The sequence below is a fragment of the Ips typographus genome, linkage group LG6, assembly GCF_016097725.1.
Source record: "Ips typographus isolate SLU linkage group LG6, UJ_Ityp_2.0, whole genome shotgun sequence".
Lineage (NCBI taxonomy): Eukaryota > Metazoa > Arthropoda > Insecta > Coleoptera > Curculionidae > Ips > Ips typographus.
Genome location: NC_138427.1, coordinates 11,490,820 through 11,516,010, shown reverse-complemented (window position 1 = coordinate 11,516,010; position 25,191 = coordinate 11,490,820). Strand labels below are relative to the sequence as shown.

Here is a 25,191-nt window from a genome sequence, read left to right as displayed (position 1 = left end):
TTAGACATATTTTGGAGTTTCTATAGTGTTTTAAAACCTTTTTAGTCTACTTTAGGAACATTTTTGGGCAGTTTAAAAAGCCTTGAAGGCTCTGGACTGCCTTCAAGACATTTGAAACCTTGTAGACGGTTTTAGAAACTTTTGGAAGCTGTTAAACTGCTTTGTAAGCTTTGCAAGGCATTTTATAGGTTTTATCGTGTTTTGGAATGTTTTTACATTTTTTTAGACTACTTCAGGAGTATTTGGAAATTTTTTGGTCAGTTTAAATTTGTAAATTAATACTTATACGTTTTGCAACATGTTTTTGTCGTTCTCAGCCTTCAATATCTCAATATAGCAATATTTTGTCAAAGTAGTTAATAGTTTAGTTTATTTTTAAAAAATTAAAAAGCTTGTTTTGTAAAAAACTAGTTAAGCAGTAAATAAGCACAAAATGAAGAAAAAAGCAATAAAGCATCAACAAAATCTGTCAAATGACGCGTTTTTGCATAAATCGTTCACATTAGATGTCAAAGGTTGGTTGCTTTTATTATTTACAAAAAGCAAAATTCTAGAAATCCGGACTCTACAGAGATATCAAAACAACATATTTTATAATAATAATTTAGAATTTATTCAATTATCAAATTACACCTACAAAAAAACACAGATGACATATTCTAGAAACTAATAAATTAATAATTTTAGATGGCAAATATACTTATTAAGGCCTAGCTAAAACTTACCTAATCACTTGGGTTAGGGTATATTATTTATGTTTTTTTTCACTTTTTTACTATGTTCAGAGAGTAATTTTAACAAAATACGTATTTTTACAACAGTGTGCTAAATTTTCCATTTATACTATTAACGTACACGTAAATAATTCATCGATTGCCTTCAAAACAAATAAAAATAAATCACATTACATGATTGGCGCAGCATTCTCTTCATTCAGCCACAAAATATTGTCATTATTGTGTCAGTTCATTATTTTAATAGTAGAAACTATTTATTTCTAATTAATTTATCGTTGAATTAGGTACAATGGCACAATTTTGTGTTAACGAATTAAATAATAGTTTCCCCTATTAATTAATTGAACTGACTCCCTAAAAACTACATTTCACTTATCCTTTAGATATACTATAATACATTTGTGGTGGATGAGTATTTTTTACATTAAAAAAATGCCAATAAACTTGGCACTTAAATACAGGGGTTTCACACTTTACTGAATTTATTCCATGATATGCTCTTTAAAAATTAAACATCAGTTGGACGGTTTCACACACACAAAACCTTAACACAAAATGAATAAATAACGATAATAACTACTTATATCACGTCTTACAGTCATTCGATTGGGCTTTATTATATAAGCTCAGTAACGTAATCAGTTTGAGCAACTGTATTGGGTTGTCCTCTTAACGACCCGTAATCACTGCCAGTGTCGCTTAATCGATCCGGAACTTGGAAAGTGGATCCTTGGAAACCCATTGCAGCTTCGTAGTACTAAATCCCAAAAAATTGAATTATTACACTTAAGAAGATCATCTTATCAAGAAAGTTGTAGCAAATTTCATGCTCTACGAGTAATGACTCATTACTCACAGGATGGGTGTTATTATCTATTAAAAGTTATTACTAACGTTAGGGGTGTCCCGTAACGAACTATTGTTGCTACCGGGTGGTTGCTGGGCTATTCTCGACAACGTGGCATACTCGCCCAAATCATCCCCCGCCCCTGTCGAAACTAAATTCGATTGTTGACGTCGATGAGGATGCTGTATGGTCGCGTATGTGTTGTCCTCCTAAGAAATATTTGAGAGCTCTTTTTGGTAAAGCGGAGACAAAAAGTTGATTGTTAGTATAGTCATCCACCAGATTAGCCAAAACAAAAATCCATTCGAAAAGTCAACTTACAGGTACGTGATCACTACTATTACGACGGTTTGTCGTCCCTAATTCTGGTTCGTTGAAAACTTGCATTGTCAGTTCCTGTTCCTCGTACAGTTTCAGTTTCCTTCAAATGATATAGTTTGTTAATGATATAGTTTGAATTGTACGAGTTGTGGTACAATTCAAACTATATCATTAACAGTAAACACTCACTGTTCTATCCATAACGGGTTTTCTGTAGTCGTTAAATCATCCAAAATAGCTTTTTTGATTAAGGCGTCCTTCTTCTTCAAATCGTCAGAAGGTGATATGACCCAATGTCTTAAACAGCAGCATACAATGATAAAAGATATCACACCCACGAACAGTACAATCATTAGGGCGATCAAAGCTGCCAAAGCTGGATCAAAAGATTCTTCACGTTCCTACAAATATATTCACAAATTTGGTGTTATAGGACTATCATTACAGTGATCACAAACCTGAGCAAAAGCCGGCACCACATTTTCAATAGCAAAACCAGCATAGTAATCCTTGAGGAAGTCATACTCCGAATCGATAATTTTCAACACTTCCGGCACGGATACTATAGTGTTTGTTGCCGGATCCACGGCCAAAATATACATGTCCGTCCTGGTGGTTTTAAGGAAAAAATTAAAAAAGGAAGTGACAAAAAATGTATGATGTACCAATCTTCGTTTTTCCTGCCACCGTTTCCAACGTGGAAACGAATTTCATCGATGATGATCAAATACTGAGTGGCATTACTTAGTTCGGTGATGATTTCCTCCTTTTCCTTTAACACTTCATCTTTTGGTCTGGATAGGATTACTCTAATTAACTGTTCAGGTTCGAATACCCACACCTACAAATATTTCAGACTTAAGACAAGCAGAAACGGTAATTCCTATAAATTGACAATTTTTGTTTAATAGTTCAAAAAGGTTACAATTCTCAACTGGTCAGTGTGGGGATTTGGGGTTGATTGAGAAACACAATGCTGAATAATCAAGCTCTATAACAGCTTTGTATCTACGTCTACAATATGGTGTTCCACAACTGATTATGATAATCACATAGAACTAAGGTAATTATTTTGGATTCAAATTTTTAAATTCTCTTAAACGTCTATTTCAGTTTTTTTAATTAGATATCTATCTAAGTGTGAAAGACCCTGTACTGTCTCTCTTTACAGTTTCTGACACCAATTCAGGGCCACCCTGTATAATTACCACTATAGGTGTTTGTAAAGATTACTATAAATAAATAAATAAATATCTACCTGAACTTGGGCGTAAGCTTCCCTTTCCGGAAATCCGTTTTCTCTAGCCACAATATCGACGACAAATCGGTGCTGATTATTCTCAGCCAGATAAGTGGCAGTAAAAATTTCGCCCCTTTGACTGATGTTAAAAGGTGAAGGGATGATCGACCCCGAACTTTTATCCGAGCGGTATTTGTATAAGTTGGAAGCCTTAATATAGTAGGTCAGCGTTCCATTGAGTCCATAATCGGGATCGAAAGCGGTTACGTTGACCACGAATTGATTGACGTTGGCCATAGCATTAACGGCTGCATAGTAGGTTGGTTTTTTAAAGTACGGTTCGTTGTCGTTTAAGTCTTGAATTGTAACAACTACGTGGGCTATGCTTTTGTCTTCCAGCAATCCTGAAAAAACTGGCGATAAGTTTTTTTAATTCAAATCAGAGACGTTGTTTTAGTACCCATCTTCTCCATTTCCATTAGTTCCTCTTCAGTTACGTAGAAATCTGGATCGTTATTGGCAACAATAACCAAATTGTACTCATCTCTAGTTTCTCTATCGAAAGATTTCATCGCGTACAGGTTTCCAGTGGCTTTGTTCAATTTGAAGGCTTCCTTATCGTTTCCAGTTAGGATGTAATAGTAAACAGTGGCGTGCTTGCCTTCGTCTCGGTCTAAAGCCTGGACGTGACCTATAGAAATCACTGGATTGACTACTAATACTAAAAACTACAACGCTACTAACCAATCAAAGTATCTGGCTCATTATTTTCAGTAACGTAAAAGTGGTAAGGGTTGGCAGCCACTGAGCCAGGAAATTCTGGTCGATTATCATTTTCATCCACCAACAGAACCGATAGATGACGTTCTTCCTGGTACCACTTGGGAGTTCCATGATCACGTGCAACCAAAGTCAACTGTTATAGGAACAATTTTCATACATTTTTCTTCTACATCAAAACCAATTTGATACCTCATATCTAGACTTTTCTTCCCGATCCAAGTCTCTCTTGAGCTTCAACTCTCCATTCTTCTCATCAATAATAAAATCATCAGTCTCTTGCACCATTTGGTCCCCCACTTTAAAGTGATAGGTTACCCTAGCGTTTTCACCTTGGTCTTTGTCCGTAGCTTTGACGATCAGCACTACAAGTCCTTTTGAGGCCGCATTCTATGAACCATTTATCCTTTTTATACTAACTTAACTATGTGAGGTAGGACAGATTTACCTCAAGAACTTCCACAGTCGAGTTAGGTAAATAGGGCATTACAAAGACCGGTTTATGGTCGTTGACATTGATGACGTGCACTTTAAGAGAAGCGGTATCAAAGCGATCACCATTACCCGCACCATCCCTAGCTTCTACAGTTAAGTGGAAAGTTTTGGTTTGTCCTAGAAGAGACTTATGGGCGTACAGTATTCCCGTATCCAATCCAATCAAGAACACATCTAAAAAATGGAGTATTATAGTTACAATGAATAAGTTTTAATGAATAAAGGAAATACTTACCATTTTCATTTCCGGATGTAATGCTGTAGTGGATGTTTCCATTAATCCCTGAATCTAGATCAGTGGCGTTAAGTTGAATAAGAGGAACTGGAGGATTGAGCCGTACATCCTCCATTACTTCCGCTTCATAGAATTGGGCACTGAATTTAGGGGAATTATCGTTCAAATCGTTGATTGTAACATACACAGGAACAGACATGGATCTTCTAATATTGGCTGGAGCATTGTCGCGAGCTGTAAAATTTCCCAATAAAAAAAAATTGGCAAAACCAATAAGCACAACATACCAACCACTTGCAGTACACACTCAGTAATAATTTCATGATCTAAAAAGTTTGAGTTAGCAACACTGATTTCTCCAGTTTCTGGATTAATATGGAAGTTTTCACTGTGCTCCCCTGTCAGCTCGTACATAACTTCTCCATAAGAGCCAGCGTCCTTGTCCACAGCCTTAACTTGCAGGAGAACGGTGCCGTTTGAGGAATTTTCATCAATAGAAACGTTGTAGGATTTTTGAGTAAAAACTGGATCGTGGTCGTTCAAATTAATCACTTTTACCTTAACCAGAGCCGACACGTTTAATTGAGGTATTCCAGTGTCATAAGCCCATACCTACAATGCCCAAACTTTGGATTACCAAACTTTAAAATCGGGCAAATCACTTACGGTAAAGTTCAGTTCTTTGGTTTGTTCATAATCAATACGTTTCTTGATTTGCACTATTCCAGTGCCTTGATTGATCCGGAAGTAATCACTCTCAGGCTGGATGGCGTATCCGGAAATGTCCGAGTCAGCGTCGAAGGCCTTGTAAGTTGCCACCACAGTATCTACAGGGAGTTCTTCCTTGATTTCCAGGTAATATTCTGGACGATCCGGTGTCCAAGGCGGAACAAAACTGGGTGGGGAATCGTTGATGTCTTGAATCGTAATCACTACAAAATTATTAGTTTCAAATGACAATACTATAATAGTTAGTTACTCTGATCTTCTTACCTAGAAGTCCCTGACCTTGCTGCATACTAGATGCAGTGATATCGGTCACCAAAACCGGAATTCGTACCACAGCGGCCAAATCACGTTGTAATTGATTTGCTACAATCACTTTCCCAGAGTTTTTATCCACGGAGAAAAACTCCTTAAAAACGTTCGAGTGTAGGACTTCATTTCCATGCTTGTCTAAAGCTGTGATTGGTTCAGTTGCTGCGAAATTCAATGCTTCGGACGTGTTACGTCCGGATCTAAGGCTATCAGAGTGTAGACTACTGTTCCAATTGCTGCATCTTCCATTACCTTTAGAGGCAAAAATGTGGTATTTTTAGGAGTATTTTCTTTGAACAACATTACTCACCTCTGCTTTCTGATTTGCCGGAATAAAATAAGGAAGTTTGTCGTTTGTGTTTATGATTTTGATGGTTAGAGTGGTCGTGCCAGTTAAAGCGGGTTCCCCCCGATCAATTGCCAAAACTTCTATGTTGTAGGTGTTTCGTCTATCAAAGTCCAACTTGGACGCCACTGTAACCACACCAGTTTGATTGTCCACTTTAAAGTCTCCATTACTGCCTTTGGAAAGGTTGTAGACCATTTCCGCGTTTTCTCCTGTATCCGCATCAGTTGCTTCAACTGTCACAACGCTTGTTCCTAAAAGATTAAATTCAGTTTTTCCTTCCATATCAAAGTGGGTTTTAATCACCTATAGGAACATCTTCAGGAACAGCTTCCAAGTAGCTTTCTTTCACAAAAATTGGTGCATTATTGTTCACATCCAACACTGTTATGTTCACGAGACATGTTGCTGTATATTTACCGTCAGTGGCCTACAATCAGTCATCACTACATTTTTCACCTTAATTAAGTACCATCAAGAATCTCACCAGAACGGTTAAAGTAACCACATTATCGGTATCATTACTAACATCCAGTCCTTTACTGCCAGTTATTTTAAGTTTTCCAGTTTCAGAATCGATTTTAAACAACTCCTCATCGTTTCCAGCCACAATGGCGTAAGTCACATGCGAGGTTTTGTCTTCATCTCTAGCATCAATGACTTGTGGTGGCTCAAAACGTGTAGCACCTTCATTTACGTAAATTCGGTACGTTGACTGTCCAAACACCGGTGGGTTGTCATTGCTATCAGTTAAGCTGATTTTGAGTGGTACCGATGAGGTCTGACCTTTACCATCATCGTCAGTGGCCTGAAAATACACACACTCACCTAAGAATAAAAATAAAATTCAGAAAAACTCACCATAAACTGCAAGTGGTACTCGGGCTTAGTTTCATAGTCCAAGCATGGCTCAACACCTAAATTTTCGCAAACAGCTACAGTGACTGTACCAGTTCTGTTATTGACGGTAAACAAATCTGATCCGCTACCCGACAATTTGTAAATCAGTCCGTTTTCACCGAATTTTCCAGTGTCACGGTCTTTGGCCACTATGGTGGTTACTAAAGTACCTGGTGAAGCTACTTCAGAGACTACAGCCGAATAATTGTCTTGGTCAAAAGTGGGAGCGTTGTCGTTGACATCCACCACTAGATAATCATGAGGATGATCATTTGTAATGGAGAGATTAGTAGAGCGACTTACCTGTAACCGTAATGGTAGAAGTAGATGACAGTTTCTTTTCAGTGTAAAGCTCCTTAGCTACAGCTAAAATAATAAATTTTCGTTGATTGGGATCTTCATAGTCTAGGTTATTATGAGACACCCTGATCACTACTGGTGTGCTTCCTAAAGCGGTTTTGGGTTCAATTGAAAATGCTCCTGAAATATCGTTTAGTTCCAGAGAAAAAGCTGAGTTGTTGCCCTAAAAATGTAACGTCCAGTCATACTAAGTTAACAGAATTGAAATAAATTTAACCTCGTCTGGATCAGAAACTATCATATCTAGATTGGGAAGGGCAGACCCTTCAGGAATGTTTTCAGGAATCTCCACGAAATACTCCCTTTTATTAAACCTGGGTGGTTCATCATTTACGTCCAGTATCTGTACTGTAGCTTCAGTGGTACTAACTGTCAAAGGATCATCACTTTTGTAACCATTAACCAATTCATGGGCTCGTACTTCAAACTTTAAAATCCCATTTGAATCCTTGATAGCCTCCTTATCTAGAGGTTTAGCTGTGTATAAATCTCCAGTCATAGGGTCAATCAAGAAGTAGTCCATTGGATCTAAAATAAGTTCCTGATTAGACTGTACTCAGGCTGAAAGTTTAGTACAACTTACTGTTAACTAACTCGTAAATAATTTTTCTTGGATTGCCCCGATCACCATCTTCAGCTTTCACCGTAAAAACTCGAGTGTTGATTGGGACATCTTCTGCGACAGTAGCTGTTAAATTATTCAAGAACCTGGGAGGAGTATCCTGCACATCCCTAACTTTCACAATAACGTTACTAATATTAGTCAACGCTCCATCCTAAAAGTTACATTGTTAAACAATTAAATTACGTGAACAAAAATAATCGTACTGTAGCTTTAAGGACAAAACTGTACTGGTCTTGTACACTGTAATTGAGTTTCTTCTGAAGAACAATGGCTCCAGTAACGAGTTTACACTGGAGTTTAAGGTTTTCACATCGAATATATCACAAGCGTTAATAGAGTTAATGGAATTGAGGCAGGTTACCTCAATATTTTCACCAGCGGTGTCTCGATCAATCACTGAGATTGAATTCAAAATTGTGGTACCTGGAGGTGTGTCTTCGTCCACCGTTATTTCATAAGGAGTCTGTAATGACTGTTACAAAGTAACTGGAAAAAGATTATTAAAGAGTAAAAACGTACGTTTTCAAATTCTGGTGGATTATCATTTTCATCCAAAATTATTACAGTTACACCTTGTTCTACTATGTTATTTCTGCTACCACCTCCAACTTCATCCTCCAAAGTGACGATTAAATTTAAGGTGGAATTGACCTGCGTGAAATCATAAGAAATTTTGACTGATTTTGAAAATTATGTTATTAACGACATTACCTCATAATCGAGCGGTTTCACAATTGCGACAGCGCCAGTTTGATGATCGACGCTAAGAAAATCGGTCCCCAAAAGATCATAGCGAAGGGCGCTGCCTTCCGGATCTGTACCTTCCAATTTGTAAATTTCCGTTCCCACCGGTGCACTTTCTGAGATTACCAAGTTATTCATATCCTTTGTGAAACTGGGAGGCAAGTTTGCCACACATTCTGAAAACGAAAACGATGCCAGGTTATTACACACAAAAGGTGAGCTGTCGCTACGGTTGCAATATTAATTTTCTATAAACAGGAGAGTGTTGTACTCCATTACACATCAACTTAGGCGTAACAATGTAGACCATAATGTGTCTCGCATTATTACGGTTTTAATACGAGAGCACTTTGGTAATACATCTTCTCCATGTCAGCTTTCCCCGTCTGCATATCCCTTCTACTCATATTCTATGTCAAGTTTGCAAATGTTAATTACGACGCTAATGTGCCCGTTCACTCAAAATTCCCTATATCTAACCCACTTTTTTAAGTCGAAAAAAAGTTTTAAAAGCACTAAAAACTTCTTAGCATTTAAGACGAGAGAAGCCCATTAAAGCAAAAGGAAATTTCATTCTAAATTTACCCTCAAAAGCCCTTTACACTAACGACTTGAAGGTGAGGAGATAATTAAGGTAATTAGACTAATTTCAGTTGCTCAGCGCTAGACTCATTTACTTTTATGTTTCTTTGTTACAATTAAATATTAAATATCAATGTCATAAAAGCCACGTCAAAGCACCTAGTTAATGATCGTGAAATGTTTTATTATTAATAAAGGGACGAAACAATTAATCACAAATGTAGTTTGTTGGTTTGACAAATGTACTAATGTTGAAGTACTCATGTTTTTTTAATTATTTATTATATGTATTATTATATTGTTACCTTTAAATTATGAGGCTTTAAGCTACATTAAAGTTAGGTTTATTAATTAAATAAACCGAGGTCTGGTTTCAGAAGTAGAATCTGACTAATAATAATTAATAATTTAATAACTAGGTTGTCAGTGCGTTCAAAGGACAAAAAATGCACTTTCAAATATGTGTGACTTTTAACATTTAACTCAAAAATATTTGACTTGTCGCTTTAAGATTATTTGTCATTTTATTATACAGTGGATAGACTGTGCGTGATACTAATGAATCAAATTGTCACCTTCTCTAAACATTTAAAAATGTATCCGTTTGCGTGAAACCAATGCATAATAACAATTATCCGAGTTCAGCAGTGTCATACAATTAATAATCAAATTACAAACCGAAATGGTCATTGTTTATTAATATTGAAATTACGGTAATAAATATTAAGTCGATAACCGGTATTTGCGTATATGTGGAAACTTTGTTTTGTTTGCTGGCTAATTGGATGCAGTTGTATAGTGAAATATTGAAAATTAACCACCGAGAGAATTGGATACGTTACTGCATCAAAGTTGATTTAAAGTTTATTACAATGCGGTATGTTTCGTAGAATTCAATTAGATTAAATTTGTTGCGAAATAAAAAAACAGAGATTTTGTGCCAGCTTTTGCTTCATTAGTCAGATTACCGGACATCTAGAGAACTAAAGGTCTGGATCGCTTTAACCAGTTCCTAGTGAGGTCTTTCCAGGCTCTACTTTCAGATTAAATTATCTGATAGCTTATCGTGCTTCCATGTCGATTGGGTCGACGTAACGCTAATGGGGTCACGTAATTGACTGCTCTCATAACTTTTAAAAGTAAAAAAAAAAATCCGGGTTGTATAGGCTTCGAAAACCGATAAAATTGTTTCGCAGAAGTTTTTCTCAAACTTTCACTAACCGCTCCTAATGGTTATTGGCTTAATTTTTCACGTTTCCTGCTTAATAGTTGGTGAAGCAAAAAGAGAGCGGTTTTCAGAAAACGTCAAAGTTTCCCGAACTAGTTGAGGCTCTATGGAGGTATTTGGAAAATTACTTGGTTAGTCAGGCAAGTCGAGTTGCTTACTTTAAAATGCTAATTTTACTTATCTAGTTCAGAACTGTTACTACACTAGAGGTACCACAGGGTACAATCTAAAATTTGCTATTGAGCCAGTGGTAATAATGATTTTAGTTATATTGAGATATTGAAGAGACCAAAAACATCTTAAAATTACACTCACATATTCTATGAAAATTTTTAAAACTCCTTTTAAAATTTCGAACAACTTTAAAGCCTGTTTGTTTTTACTCTATACAGTCCATTTTCTAAATAGCGTAGCTGTTTCACTTTTGAAACGATCCTCCATATTCACTGACCTTAGGGAAAACCTTAGCAGACAGAGATTCGCTTTGTACTTATTTCCTTTGCAGTTTATTAAGCGGATCACCCTTTCGAGGGCCATTTTTTTTAATGGCACGCGATGAATAAAGATTCGGAATTACTTTTTGAGGTCCCCGAGGGGGTTTATCGGTAAACGTGGTGAATTTCAAACTTTTTTTTGGTGTATTGGTTGGTTTTATGGTCAACTCAAAGGGGAAAGGTCCCGTTAATTTTGCCAGGTCCGATAATAATGGCCCAGTCCTAGGATCCGTGCACATTTTGCAAGCCATAAATTTAACCTTTATGTTTACGTTGCAGAAAAAGACTTTAATCTGCCCACATTTCCCTTATGCTGATGTTATATCGCCCCCTAAAACGTCATATTTCTATCCAAACTACGGGGTATACAAATTTTGTTCGTTGCTGAAATCCACTTTGTAACGTATATATTTTACGTTTACGGCTTACTTTACGGCCAAACATTTCCTTCAGATTTTTCGATTGTTAGTTCCCGGTAATAAAAAGTTTTTAATGGTTTTCGATACCTCTCCCTATACATCATGCGAGTGTCAAGATAAGGAAGATGGATGCACTTTCCGGGCCGCAATTAATTGCACTACGAATATAGTGCTGTACTTTAAAATGGAAGTTAAATTACGTGACCTCGTCAACTTCTTAATAGGACTGGGATAAGGTTATCAGTTAATTCAATTTACGAGTAAACCATTCACCTATTCATTTACCATGCGGCCAACCGCCCAAAATGATCAAGACAAGTCAACGACCGGGTTATCCTCAACACTAAAAACGGCTAAAAGCTGGGAATTTCTAAGGCTTCTTCGGGACAAATAAGTCATAAGAAGGATGCAGATTAAACCTAATGGGGGGATAATAAAAGGAAAACGTCGGAGCATTCAAACGGAAAGTGACGAATAGCTGGTTATGCAAATAAAACCGAATCCTCTAGGAGGGTTGGTTTGAAACATGAGAAATGGCACGAATTATTTTAAAACTCCGGAACCAGACGGTATTTTTATTCCAGATTAGGATTGATTCATCACGTGACGTTTTATAAACGTAATTTAATTTTAGTATGGAAAATTCAAAATTATCTACACCATTTCCAAATGTAGTTCAGAAATGGTCAAGCGTAATTCAGAATAAAAAACTGCAATTCAGAACATTTACAGGCAATTCCATAAAATAAATTATCTGGGGATAAAATTACCAAAACTGAAACTCCAAGGCACTTTAATAAGTTAATACAATTAATGTTTTGAGAAAAAAATAACACAACTTAGGTTAAAAATTAAACTGAATTACAATTAACTGTTCTAAATTAACATAACTCTTTTGGAATTACAGTTAGAAATCTGAAATAGCGATCTGAAACTAACCACTGTACTGAGATTTACGCAAATGCTACACATAGAGACTTAGCAACAATCGCATTATTTGAAAAAGTGGTCATGTGATCAATACCTGTCACATTTTAGGGTCTTCTTTTGCTAAGGTTTTCTCTCTTGTAACGTCTTAAATCTTCTTTATTGGGGTTTTTAACTTCTTGTGGACTTTCCTGATTGTTTAGAGCTCCTTCCTCAAAATCCTTATCAATCGTTATATCTGTTGATCTCTTAGATAGAGCATGAGTTTTTCACTTAATTCAACTTCTTTCTGTGGCTGGAGTTTGTTCTCTTTTCCTTTTGACAAATTTGATAAATATCGTAGCAAAACTAACCCTAACCAATCAAATTGGAGGATCCTTTTACGAATTTACTCTCCCTGCTACCAATTTTCCCAATATAACCTGAAATTTCCTAAAGACCTAATCCGAGTTCTCTGTACCGTGTTTGGCGGTTGAACCCCATTTTATATAAGACATAAATAACGTAGAAAGGGAAAATGCTCGTTGCAATTATTCATGTAACCCACGCTGTAAATAATTACTGGCTGCTGCAACGTATCCTCGGGGTTTTACGCAAAACCGGTTTCAGGTACAGCTGCTAAAAATTGCTCGTACATCTTCTTGCGTGCGAATCAGAATTGCATTCTATCAACAAATTCGCTTTTTTTGTGGAATTCCAATCAACGCCACTGTTCAAACTAAGCGGAGGAGTGAAATTGCGTTCAGCTACTTCAATTTTCGATTTAGAAGCTCTACAAGCTAGATGAATAGTTCCAATTTAAATAATTATCGCTGATGACGCTTTAATTTCCTCGTTTTGGGCTTTAATTTGAAGGAGCCAGGTAACGTCAGTTACTGGTACTGTACTGTGTACGTACAAACGTTTTCATCATTATATTCGACTATAGTAAGAAGCCTTTTAATCTCCTTGGCAACGTCTTTGACCTTTTTGCCTTCTGGGTTAGTTGACCTGTACGGTTATCAAATTACTTACGGTCTAAGCACTCTAACACAAATTGACTCGTTTAAAGCACATTTTCTCATATAGCAAATAATGTTTTTTTTTCATGAATTCAGTAGCTGGATTTCGGAATGTTTACAATTCCGATTATTAGAAGTTTCAACTATTTGAACTTTCCGTTACGAGCCCTTTGCTTTCTGGATTCGACCGCAAATATGCGGTTTTGCAGTCCAGCTTTACCGCTGATGGTTATCCACAATAATTTGGTGTCTTAATTGTTTTGCTGAAAAATCGCCTCGTATATTCTCCTCCACCTTTCTGGAGGGGGCATAACCATTAAATTGAGGAATCGGCGGTAAACTTCAGTCTATGTCCCGACATTATTTTTGCTGGCGAAATAAATGGACTGGAACGTTTCTCGACAGTACAATTCTCCGAACCACTAAATAAAAAAAAGTAAATTACCTCCATTTTATACACATCTACGATTTTCATTAATTTGGCCCGGTTGGCCGGGATAATCTACATTGGGACGCGTAAACTTACGATTAATTATCGCGCCACTTTGGCATATTCTCAGACTTGTGCTGAAAAATGGATCGTATTATAATTCCAGTTGAATAATATGGATAATGGTGCTTGTTCCAGCATTAATCAAACAAATCGTTTTTGTTAAGAGGTGGCATTTCCGGTTAAATTAAAACTTGTTTGCGTTTGGCTCCATCCTACCGTTGTTTATTCAATTTCCGCATAAATCTCCGATTCTAGACATACATGGGAAATTAATCCGGTATTAGTATGTTGGGATAGAACATTTCGAATATCTGGATGGTGCAGCCTGGAAGTTGTTGAACCGTTTATTAGCCAGGACTCAAACTATTTGTGGACAAGATGTATAATTTTCCACCCTCGTATTTCAAGTATCGTGGAAATATTCAGGAAATACTGTTAATACGTAACTGTGGCTGATTAGCGTTGGAATTCTTGTTTGAAGTGACTTTTAGGTTTAAAACTAATAACGTTACGGAATTTTCAAAAACGTTTGTTAAAACAGTCTTAGTTTAAAGTTTAAGTTTAAAAAAGTTTTACAATTTTTCCAGTTTAAGTTTATAAAAATGTTGTTTCAAATTTTGCACTTAATTTTTATAAGTTGTAGTAGTAGGATCAAAGCGTAGAAAAAATACGCTCTAAACTACCGCGGTTTCGGTAAATTTATCAGCATCCTCAGGATTAATTATGTTAGTCACCACAACACAAAGTGAGAGTATACAAACATATAAAACAATACAATAAAATATGTAAATAATATAAACTATATAAACAGCAAAATGTACATAATTGAATATGCCACGTATTAGAATTGGGTAAATTTGGGAATTTCCATATTTCTTCCGGAACTTTCGAATCTTTCCGTAAAGACACCCGAAACTTCCGAATTAGCAATTTTCGTTTGTGGTTAAATGATGTATTTTACTTTGACAATATTGACATTTGGTAAAGTGTCAAACTGTCAATGTTGTCGTTTAATTCAATAATGTTGTCACATCACCTTAACATATTGCAAAACTGGTGTATTGACCTACTGGTTCAATGATATTTGATATAATAGAATACAAGTACACTAATTTGACTGTATAATAACTGAAAATTGCATTGTTTTTTTTCAAAATCTCGGTTAAAACCTTTTATTTTTACTAACTATTCAGATTAAAAAGCACATTTCGGTGAAAAAACATAATTAACTTATCTACTGTAATCTAATCGATTAATCAAGCGAAATGTATGCAATATCCATTTGAAATATAACTTCATTTCACCGATTACCGATTCATTACATTAATGGACACGTCACACTGATTTTAATATAGTGGCCACAGTATCCGATACTACATTACTACATTTTTGGTATTTTCACTGTCTAATTTGTTTTGACGCAAAAACAATCATAATGCGTTACCATTTTGTGAAATTACAAACACGAAACCGTACTTTCCGCTAATATTAATAATTCACAGGACGACTGTCAAATCAAAATCAACGTTAAAATCTCCATTATTTATGGAAATCCGATTGGAAATACTCCTGGTTTAGTTGCAGACTAGATTAGTATGGCGCGAAGAGTTCAATGAAATGCACTTTGGTCCAATCAAAAAAATCTATTCCAGCTGGAAATGTATTCAAGAAAGTTCCAGCTAAGTGGGGAAAGCTTTACTGCGGCAAAATATAATAATGCAGAAGCAGAAATATGGCCGGAGTGGTTTCATAATTGGCTAAGATTTTATAACTTTACGACAAAATTATCTGGATTTAATGCTCTGGAGGAGTTGGATCCGTGACGAAATTTTTATTAGGGGAAAGAGAGTTTCTTGCCTCGATTTTATAGTTTTAAAAATGTTTCTTCCCCAAAATCAATAACTGTTGAACGATGATTGAATTCTAATAACGAAACAAAATCCAGTTCAATCAACACCGGATGGAAAATAAATCTTATATTGTTAAGCCAAGCCACGATTTCAATAAGAGGGTTAGCCCAAGCTGGAAATCTTTGTTGTTCGGAAACTCGAAACCAAAAAATTTTCTTCCGCAACCTTTAAAGAGGATTAAAGGCTTTCGAAACGGTAGGTTTAAAAAAAGACATAATCCGGTCTTTGATTATTGTGTTATTTCTTCTTAAGGAGTGAAAAATCCTATGGTTTTCTATTGTTTCATCAAGAGTTAACACTATATTTATGAAACACTGTGTCAGTTTCAATGCACTAAAATTTCAATTAAAAAAACTCGGTAGCAAAACGTAATCTAAATTTAACGTTACCGGATGTTTTGAGTAAATCCATCTGTAATCAGGGCATGTGTTTTCCTATTCTGCCTGCATCTGAAAACTTCTATTTTTCACGTTAGAAACAAAGTAAACTAGTTTTGTTAGTGTTTTAGTAACTAGAGCTGGCAAATTATAAATTAGGCACGCTACAAAAGTTCAGTGACATTTCAATGCAGTGAAAAGTTAGTCAAAACATTAAACACATTTCAATTAGTAGAGAAGCCAAAGTAAACGTTGTAATCTATTTTTGTGTTTTTGAGATATTGCAACGACGTTGAAAATGCTGTGTTATTACCATTTTGCTAGCATATGCTAAGTTAACATTTGTTTGCTTGCATTTGCCTAAATCTCAGCATTGTGATTGGTCAAAGAAAGTAGCTTTTAGCTGGTCACCAATCACAAACTACTCCTTGTACACTGACTGAAATGTATACTTTTTGATACCCTACATTAATTAACTTTGAATCATTGGTCACGTGACTTAAAACTGACAAATGTACGTCAAAATTTTTTGTGTTTTGCTGCTAAAGCCTTATACACATTTCCTTTCCTTGTTTGTTGTTCCAGATCCAAAATATTTTTATACATTGATGCCTTGTATTGATTAATTGATGTAATTTCTACTTTTTATGTTCTTCTTTGCTTTGAAGTTTTTTTTTCTCTTATTTTTTAATTTCTATTTCTATAAACTTTGTTATTCTCCAGGCTGCATCACTGGTTATCACCACTTTCTGCTTTTCCGTCTATTTTTGGCTTTTCCTTTATTTCTCCTTTCTTTGCTCTATTTCCCTTTTCTTATAACTTTTGCTGTTAAGGCTTTCTCCCTTGTTTGCTGATTGATCCAAAATATTTTCTCCTCTTTCTGTAGCTTGATGTTTCTGCTTTTAGCCTGAATTTTTTCTGTTTTGTTTTTTCTTTCTTATTTATCTCTGTAACTTGCTTCTTTATTTTTAAGGCTGATGAGTTTAAATAGATACTTTATTGCTAAGTTTGACGTTTTTGGGGTCTTTAGAAGTAATTTAGTAATGTTGACAAAATTGACGTTTTAAGGTGTTTTAAAACCTTTTTTGTATTTTCAAAAGTTAAATTTATGTGCACTATTTGAGTAAATCACAAACTTCCCAGTGACACAGTACAGTACTGCGACGTATGTTTCCAGATATCTTTCAACTAAAAGTCAAAAGTAAAGTTGGTTGGGATTTTCGTCTCACCATTCATTTAACAGTGAAGGTTTCTTGACTTAGGATGCATTTCCTTTGAAACATAGCTACACTATTTTATTCTTGTATTTGTAAAAGACTAATCAATTCTTCCTTCCTTCTACATAAATTCGATCGATATTAATCATCTAAATCTCAAAATTTTCCAGACAACGTATTGACAGAACGACTGGTTTGTTAACATCCACCAAACTTGTACAAAATCACGGAAGGGACAAAGCCCTTTTCGCTTGTAATCATATACTACATAAATTAGTCTGGCTTCTGCCTCAAAGGTTTCGGCCCTTCTTCGTAACGCTTTGTTTACTCGTTCCCAAATATATATACGACAAGCCCTGGGGGACACTGTTTGCGCTTTAATTCGTCCCATACTTGACGTTTGCCAAGTCACATTATAATTTAACGATATCTGTCTGGATACCGGAGATATCATGGCGTTTACTGGCACGAAATATGCTCTAATTAGGTTCAATACAGTTCAGTAATTACATTCCGGCTTGATCTATGTTGGGAATGAAACAGCAAACGGGAACTGACTGATGCAGTCAAGAATTTCAACACTTTTACTTCGATTAGCATAAAATAGATGTGAAAGAGAGTGTTTTTCCGGTTACAGCCAAGACCCTGATAAATATGCATGGCCCCGAAAAGTTCAAGGCGGAAACGGCCACACATTGGAGCTGGCAACTCAATAAAATTAATTCGATTCACCCTCAAACTTCTTATTAGCATTCGTTAACACCAAAGACAATCAGCGGTTTATTCTAAAGCTCTTTAATGCATTCAGTAAGGGCTGGAAATGAGCGCATTCCATTTTTGGATTCAATCTACATACCTGATAGAAGCGAAGCTAGCAGGACAAAAACCACCTCTAAGAAACTGCGCTTCATTTTCCTGAAAAAAAAATAAAACTGATTATTAGTTTTTCTTTCACCCATCACTTTTGGCTTAAGTACATTTCCGGAAGTTTATTCTAATTAAAAAGTTTGTTAATGAATCACTTCTCTTCCCGTTTGAATAAAGGACAGAGACAATTACGTAAATTTATTCTTGTTTTGTCCCGTTGTTTTTGTCTTAATTAAAATCGCGATACAATTATTTTCTTGTTTTAGTTCAGGTAGCTCCACGAAATAAATCGTCGTTGGGAAGCGCATTCGGAATTGAGATAAAGCAATTCGAATTGCTTTAAAGGGTGCTCTACACTGTAAAGAGTCGATTTACACGGAGAACCTATTAAAGTTAGTTAAACAAATTGAAAACTGTATGTTTATATATAATTTGTAGGTTTTTTCTTTTAAATTCAAAAGTTGTAGAGTTGGAAAATTTCATGTAGATTTCACAAGTTAACCTGTGTGTGGGAAGCAAAAAGAGCAGCAATTTGGAGGCTGCTTTAATCAGGAAAGCCTGACAAATAGCTAATTAAAACATGTTCGTGTCTTGGCAAAACCCTTTGACAACACGTACCCATACATTAATACCCCAACTTTTTGCTTACTGAAATGGCAAACTGTATACCCCCTTTTTGTGCACCTACTGGATGTTCAGCAGATAAGGCCTTTTTTTGGGAAAACTACGACTAATTGCTTTTGATTCCGTCCCCCTAAACTATTTGCCGAGAAAGGGAGAGAATTAAAGTTGCCTTGCGTGTCCAACTTTTCGAAGAGGGGACAATGGACGCTCCTTCGGGGAAAATTAAAGCCATAAATCCGAGGCCTAATGAAAAACAGAAACAAATTGAGAGATTGAAACGCCTTCAATTTGTTCCTTAAAGTTCTTTGAGTGATAAATGACGCTTTTATTAGACAGTTGACCCTTTTTTTTCTGTACAATGACCAATATATTTTAATGCCCGACAGAGCTATTATTTCATCAATAATGACAGTTATTTAGTTAAAATTCTTTTCATGACACCAAGGGCCTAATTCTTGAAAGCAGGGAACGGAATTCTCAAGAGAAGTTTTGATAGAATGTGACAGAAGAAGCTAACAATGGCGGGTTCCTGTCACATTCTGCATACCTTTCTCTTGATAACTCTCTTCCCTTGTTTCAAAAATAGACACCCAGAGCACCAATTATCCACTAATTACCTGTAAATTTCTAATTCATGTTATAATATTAAAATCGGTCTTAAAATCTCTCTCATCTCTTGCAGACGGCAGCATGATTGATCGTATACAAGGTGTCCAAAAAACCAAAAGAAATTCTGTTAAATTTGAAACTAACACTATTTGTGACCGTGTTTACCTCATTCTAAGTAGGTCTAGGTGGTTCACTGGATGCAGAAAACAATTCTGAACATTTTTGGTTTCTGGCTAAATTTCCGTATCTCTAAGCCTTTCCAAGATATGCGACTTTTTTCGAAAATTTTGGCACATTTTTTTTCTATATCTTTGTAGAGAATATTGAATTGCTATAGTTTCTTTCTTTTTACTGTTAATTTCCTATACAAGAAAACTAGCAAGACAGGAAAAAACACTAATATACAGTTAATTCAGTTAAATTTATTTTATAGTACGCAGATCAATAACAAACATAAAATACCTGTTTTGTTTCTAAAACGAGTCTCCAACAACTTGCAATTTAAAACTTCAAAAGAACATTCATAAGGGTTTGTCCTTTGTCAACACTGAAATTCAGCCGGTATAAGTTTCAAACACACTTCTTAAAGGCTTTTATTCCAAGGACTAGACAATTTCGTATTAACCGAGTTTGTATGAAATCCTCTCTTCATACCAAGTGAAATTAAAAGTGCATGATAACTGTAAAACAAGCACCCAATATAGAATATAAAGTGAATGAAAAATGTATGTCTCGTTCGTACGTCTGGAACGTGTGAGGAATATAATGATGTCCCCCGGAATATCGAATAAATAAAGATCCCTTATTTTCCGGTAGCCAATGTGGTCCTTTTTATATGTATCGTGCCGGATGTGGTTCCGATTGGACTATTTGTTTTAGTTTGTTGGATTTACGAGAGACAATAAAGTCCCTTTGATAAGTTTGCTTGTCGTGGACCGCAAGAAGTTTCGCAATAAAATGGAACTCTGTACAAGGATTCTTGCTGGTTCGCTTTGTTCCCTTTCGAAATATCCTATTGTTAAAAATTTCTTTTCATGATTCGCATAAATCGGAGCAGACAAACGCCGACGACGTTAAGAATTTAAGCTAACTACGATTTTTCTTCCTAAATATTATGGGGAATAATTTCGTGCTCCTGTCGTATTCCTTTCCGGAACATAAACATTCTGCAATTTGTGCACACTGCGGCAGACGGTTTATGTAATAATCTCTGAAATAATGCCTTGCCTTATCATCGTAAATGTGGAATTTTCAAACCGAGACATGACAACAAAGAAATATGTTGTGTAAAAGAATAAAATTAAATTTTTGCGCTAGTAAAACCAATTTTCAAGTAAAACACACAAGCTTTCACCCATCATAAAATTTGACCACATCTGCCATCTGTTTTATTTACTGTACACTTTTTGAATCAAATATGTGGCATATGCAATTTGAAGCTTAAATGTAGGTTAATATACGTGGTAAAGAAAAAAATGAGAGGAACAGTTGAGTTAACCAAGAAGGAAAGAAAGCCGATTTGAGCAGTACAATGGAGAACTGGCAAAGAAGATATCAATGGCAAATGAAAATTCTAAGAAAAATGGACTTTTAGAAACTATAGAAGATCACAGAAAGAGGTAGATTAGAAGAATGATGTAATTTCCAAAAAAAAGGTTAAATATCTCGAAAGCGGTTAGAGATACGAAAACTTTGCAGGATACCAAAATAATTCAGAATAATTGCTTTGCACCTAACCTAACCTAACCTAACTAGGTGTAAAGCATTGGCAAAAAAATCAGATGTAATTTTATCAAATTTGCCTCATGGTTATATATTTTACTTGAAATACTGTGCGACTATCTTTAGGAAAAAATAAAAAAATATTACATCGTCGTCTTACTATCAAAGCACTTAAGTCTGATTTTCTGGAATTTGGAAGTTATAACTCCTAAATCTTTTTTCAACTAAAACCAAGATTAAAAACACTTTAGATTACCTTTCAGTGCATTCACTAAATTATGAATGTAATATAAAAATAACTATTTTGCACAAAAACACAATATAATTTGTTTTTCTTTGACTGTAAAAATCTGATTTCGCAAACAATATTTCTGTTTTGGAATCAAAATTGCATTCATTTCATTCCACTATTAATTTGATACAATTCCTGCACACAAAAAACTGAAAAATCATAAATTCCATCCAAAATGAACGTTCGGTTTAATTAAATGGGAATCTGGTTAGGAAAGGGTTATCTCATTACATATAGAATTCAACGTCCTTGCAATTTTCCTAATTGCGCCATCCGGTTCATTCACTGGTTCGCATTTCAACGGCCCTTCGATGTGTTCCTGATATTTTCCGATCCATTTATTTTTATTGGACACTTTTATAAGCGCATAACGCACTGTATTACCGGGGGGACTAACATTTATAGATGAAATATTGAAATTTCCCAGTAAGGCGATTTCGTTATTCAGTTCTAACTGTTCGGATTGAAAAGCCGATAGAAGTCGAAATAAAGCGGGTTCTCAGTGTAAAGCGTCAAAGCTTCGGATAACAAAAGGATGTCTAGCTTGAAATGAAAGAACAGGAATTCCATAAGCCCCCTTTTTCTTTCGATTCTACTTTGTACGATTTCTTATGGAATAAGCTCTATCTGACTAAGCTCCTTTCAAGAAAATAAGGCGTGGAATGATATGTGTACAAGTCGGAAGTTTTTGAGGTATCCAGCTTTCGTTTGGGAGTTTTGTTAATATTTTATGATATCTCGACGCTGTTTGACTCTTTTCCACTCTAAATTGAAATTAATTTTTTATACGTTCGGATATAGCAGTTGGGTGAATTATGTTCAACACTTTTCCAAACAATCGAACACGAATACGGTTCAATTTACCCTAAAAACCAGTTGACACATCGATTTAATTTGCGAATTTAACATAAAACGAATTGAATAAAACGTTTTACCGGTTGAAATATGATTGGGCAGTTTCGCAAAATCCCGTACCAACATTGTACATACAAATTGGCTAAAATAATTAATAGTCGATACGTTGTGGGACCGATTCGGCAGCCAACATGGAACCAATGGACCAAACAGCAATTCCATTTCGTATATTTCAATTTTGTTAAGCTCAGACAACGTTAAACCTTTAATTTATTTCCTTTGGTTAGTTTAGAGGGATTTTCAATCAGTCCAGATAATAGAGGAAAAATTTCAATTTTAAATTTTCGTCGATCCAACCAAATTCACTCCATTACACTCAATCTATACAGATTACGATCTGTTTCAGGACTAACTAACAAAGTTTACAGTCAAAACAATGTTTACACTGTATATAGTGAACGATATCAGTTTGTCAGCATCAAAGTTTAAGACAAACGCCAGGTCCAGATTAATGCGGGGGCTTGGGAAAGTTCCTGGAAATTCGTCAGGCCAACCGTCAGGCAATAACGAGAGAAATAGTTCATCTCATATATCCGAGTCTTTACCGAATTTACTTTTCAGACCTTTCCCAGCATTTTCTTGTTCTATTTGCCAATGAAAAATCACCCTTTAACTATGCTTGGAAAGTGCTGCAAAAAAGCGAATTTGTTGGCAGTTAAGCTTTTTATATGACAGATGTTACTAATGTTTGCTGTTTGTGATTAGTTAAGAACAGCAGCAAGGTAAAAAATGCCATTGTTGACCATTTATAAACTACCCATAGTGCTGGGCTTAGTATTTGTCAAGTGTGTTGAATTGAATTTAAGTCAAGAATTGTTTTTTCTGAATATTATATCTTCTGGTGAGATTTGAAACTGGTTTATTCCAATTCTGATTTGTGATTAATGGTTATACATATTGCATTTACTAATCATTGAAAATTGCTGGATAGACTATAACAAAGTTCAGACAACTCCCACAGTTCCAAAAAACTGCTGAAAATCAGCTTTTTAAACGTTTTGTATAAGTAAAACCAAAGGTGAAACCGTCTTCATGAGGGAATAGAGCACCAATTAACCAGGGTTAGGTTAAAGTCCAGGTAGAAAAACCCTGGACACCCTGTATAATTACATTATTTATTTAGTTATTCAAAATTTTAGAATTTTTAGGTCCATCTTCTTAAATGTTTCACTACCTGATTCCCAGATGGTGATAAATTTCTTAGTTTTCTATGTATTGTTATTAAGTAGGTATACACAAAGTGGTCCTTTGGGAGCTGCATCGATCCATTATGGAAAAAGTACAAATAAGAAAAATCTGAAAATTTGGCTAGCCACCATAATGGGTAGGGGTGGTTCATCTAAAATATTTTCAAAATGGTGACACTTTCGGTTATTATTATTTCGGTTCAAATTAACAAGTTACAACCTTTCAAAAATTGGAAAACTGACAGTATTGGCAAATTTTTATTTTGCTCCAAAAGGGTTCCAATGCACAGAAAATGACATTTTTATACCAAGGAACCTTAAATTAAGTAAAATAAACACATTAAAATGTTTCATTTTTTAAAAAAATTGAAAGAATTGGAATATTAGGGGCCTTTGTTAAGTACTTTTTAAAATTCAATATCTCGGTAACACAAAAAGCTAGAGAGGCGAGTTTTGGAACATTTTATTTTTTTAATCCTTTTTCTAATGGCTGTTTAGCGAAAATAATAGGAGTTTACCTTTGAAAAATACAAAAAAATGACATTTTTGGTAAAAAGTGCAATTTTGGCAAATTTCCTTTTTGTCCCAGAAGGGTTCCAATGCACATCAATATACCGAAGGACCTAAAATTAGGTGAAATAAACACTTTAAACCTTTCACAAATTAAAAAATGCCATTTTCTGTCAAAATTTTCAGATCTTTCCTATTAGTACATCGATGCAATTCTCGGAGGACCACCCTGTATATTATACAAACTATATATCCTCCTAAACAGACTTTTGTAGCTATGTATTGTCCTTGTCCCAAGGAAAACAGTAAAATATGCTAACTTTAGTAAAAATTCATGTATAAGTTATTACGACCGTTTTACGAGCATTCGCCAGCTGCAAGTGCCAATATAGGCAGAGGTTTTATAGCCTAAAAAGTTTGGCCAAAAAATCTGACTTTTATAGTAAAAATGAAAAACCTTTTAAGATTAATAAAGAAATAGTGAATTAATTAAAAGTGGAAGAATGTGACTCGAATCGTGCACAAGACTTGCGTGTAACCTGATTGTGTTACTAATTGTCTTACTTTTAAATTTTGATATTTTTCTTAAATACTCAAACTTTTACTTTTATGGGTTTGTCCAGACCAAACATTAAATAATAATTTTAAATGTAGTTCAGTAATTAACTAACAAATTGCTTCCAGGTAACAGACATTATATAATACATTTATTTTCAGTTCAAACGTATAAAATTTCCGGGATGTTATTTGATTTCCCTTTATCGAACACCAGTTTTTCATTTACAAGGGGCTTCATATCACTTCACAGAAACGTTCGGTGGTTTTTGCTATCCAACTCGCACAAGGGAAATTAAAATGGGGGCTGTAATTAAACCCGAAATTCGTGAATCACATCGTTGTTGATACACAAAGTTAGTAGTTTATTATAATTTTTACCAACAGCACCATTTGGATGTTTTTCTGCCTCTAACTGTGCAACATGTCACCGTTAATTTTAAAGCAAAGTTCAAAACCGCACCTAAACAGGAGTTTGAAATTAAATTGCCTCGTTTCGCGGCTAAAACAGGTCAAAATCAATCGCTATTAAGAACAACTTTAGCTATTACCGTAATCTCTTCTAGCTGCATAGTGTCGAAAACACACAAACGC

General features: G+C 35.2%; 1 protein-coding gene across 1 annotated transcript in view; it reads right to left on the bottom strand.

The window, feature by feature from the left end:
* Positions 1-589: 589 nt before the first annotated feature.
* Positions 590-25,191, bottom strand: part of LOC145730870 (cadherin-87A-like) — a 44,286-nt gene continuing 19,684 nt past the window's right edge. The window contains 28 exon segments of the mRNA XM_081982359.1: positions 590-1,494; positions 1,632-1,793; positions 1,906-2,005; positions 2,095-2,306; positions 2,364-2,514; positions 2,571-2,746; positions 3,164-3,549; positions 3,606-3,836; positions 3,890-4,061; positions 4,118-4,315; positions 4,374-4,594; positions 4,656-4,889; positions 4,943-5,267; positions 5,322-5,587; positions 5,649-5,885; positions 5,888-5,945; positions 6,004-6,293; positions 6,346-6,469; positions 6,527-6,847; positions 6,901-7,187; positions 7,243-7,462; positions 7,517-7,827; positions 7,883-8,075; positions 8,128-8,204; positions 8,207-8,387; positions 8,444-8,575; positions 8,636-8,844; positions 18,173-18,231. Of these exon segments, the coding sequence (XP_081838485.1) occupies positions 1,354-1,494; positions 1,632-1,793; positions 1,906-2,005; positions 2,095-2,306; positions 2,364-2,514; positions 2,571-2,746; positions 3,164-3,549; positions 3,606-3,836; positions 3,890-4,061; positions 4,118-4,315; positions 4,374-4,594; positions 4,656-4,889; positions 4,943-5,267; positions 5,322-5,587; positions 5,649-5,885; positions 5,888-5,945; positions 6,004-6,293; positions 6,346-6,469; positions 6,527-6,847; positions 6,901-7,187; positions 7,243-7,462; positions 7,517-7,827; positions 7,883-8,075; positions 8,128-8,204; positions 8,207-8,387; positions 8,444-8,575; positions 8,636-8,844; positions 18,173-18,227 (5,670 nt within the window). The 5' untranslated portion in view covers positions 18,228-18,231 and the 3' untranslated portion in view covers positions 590-1,353.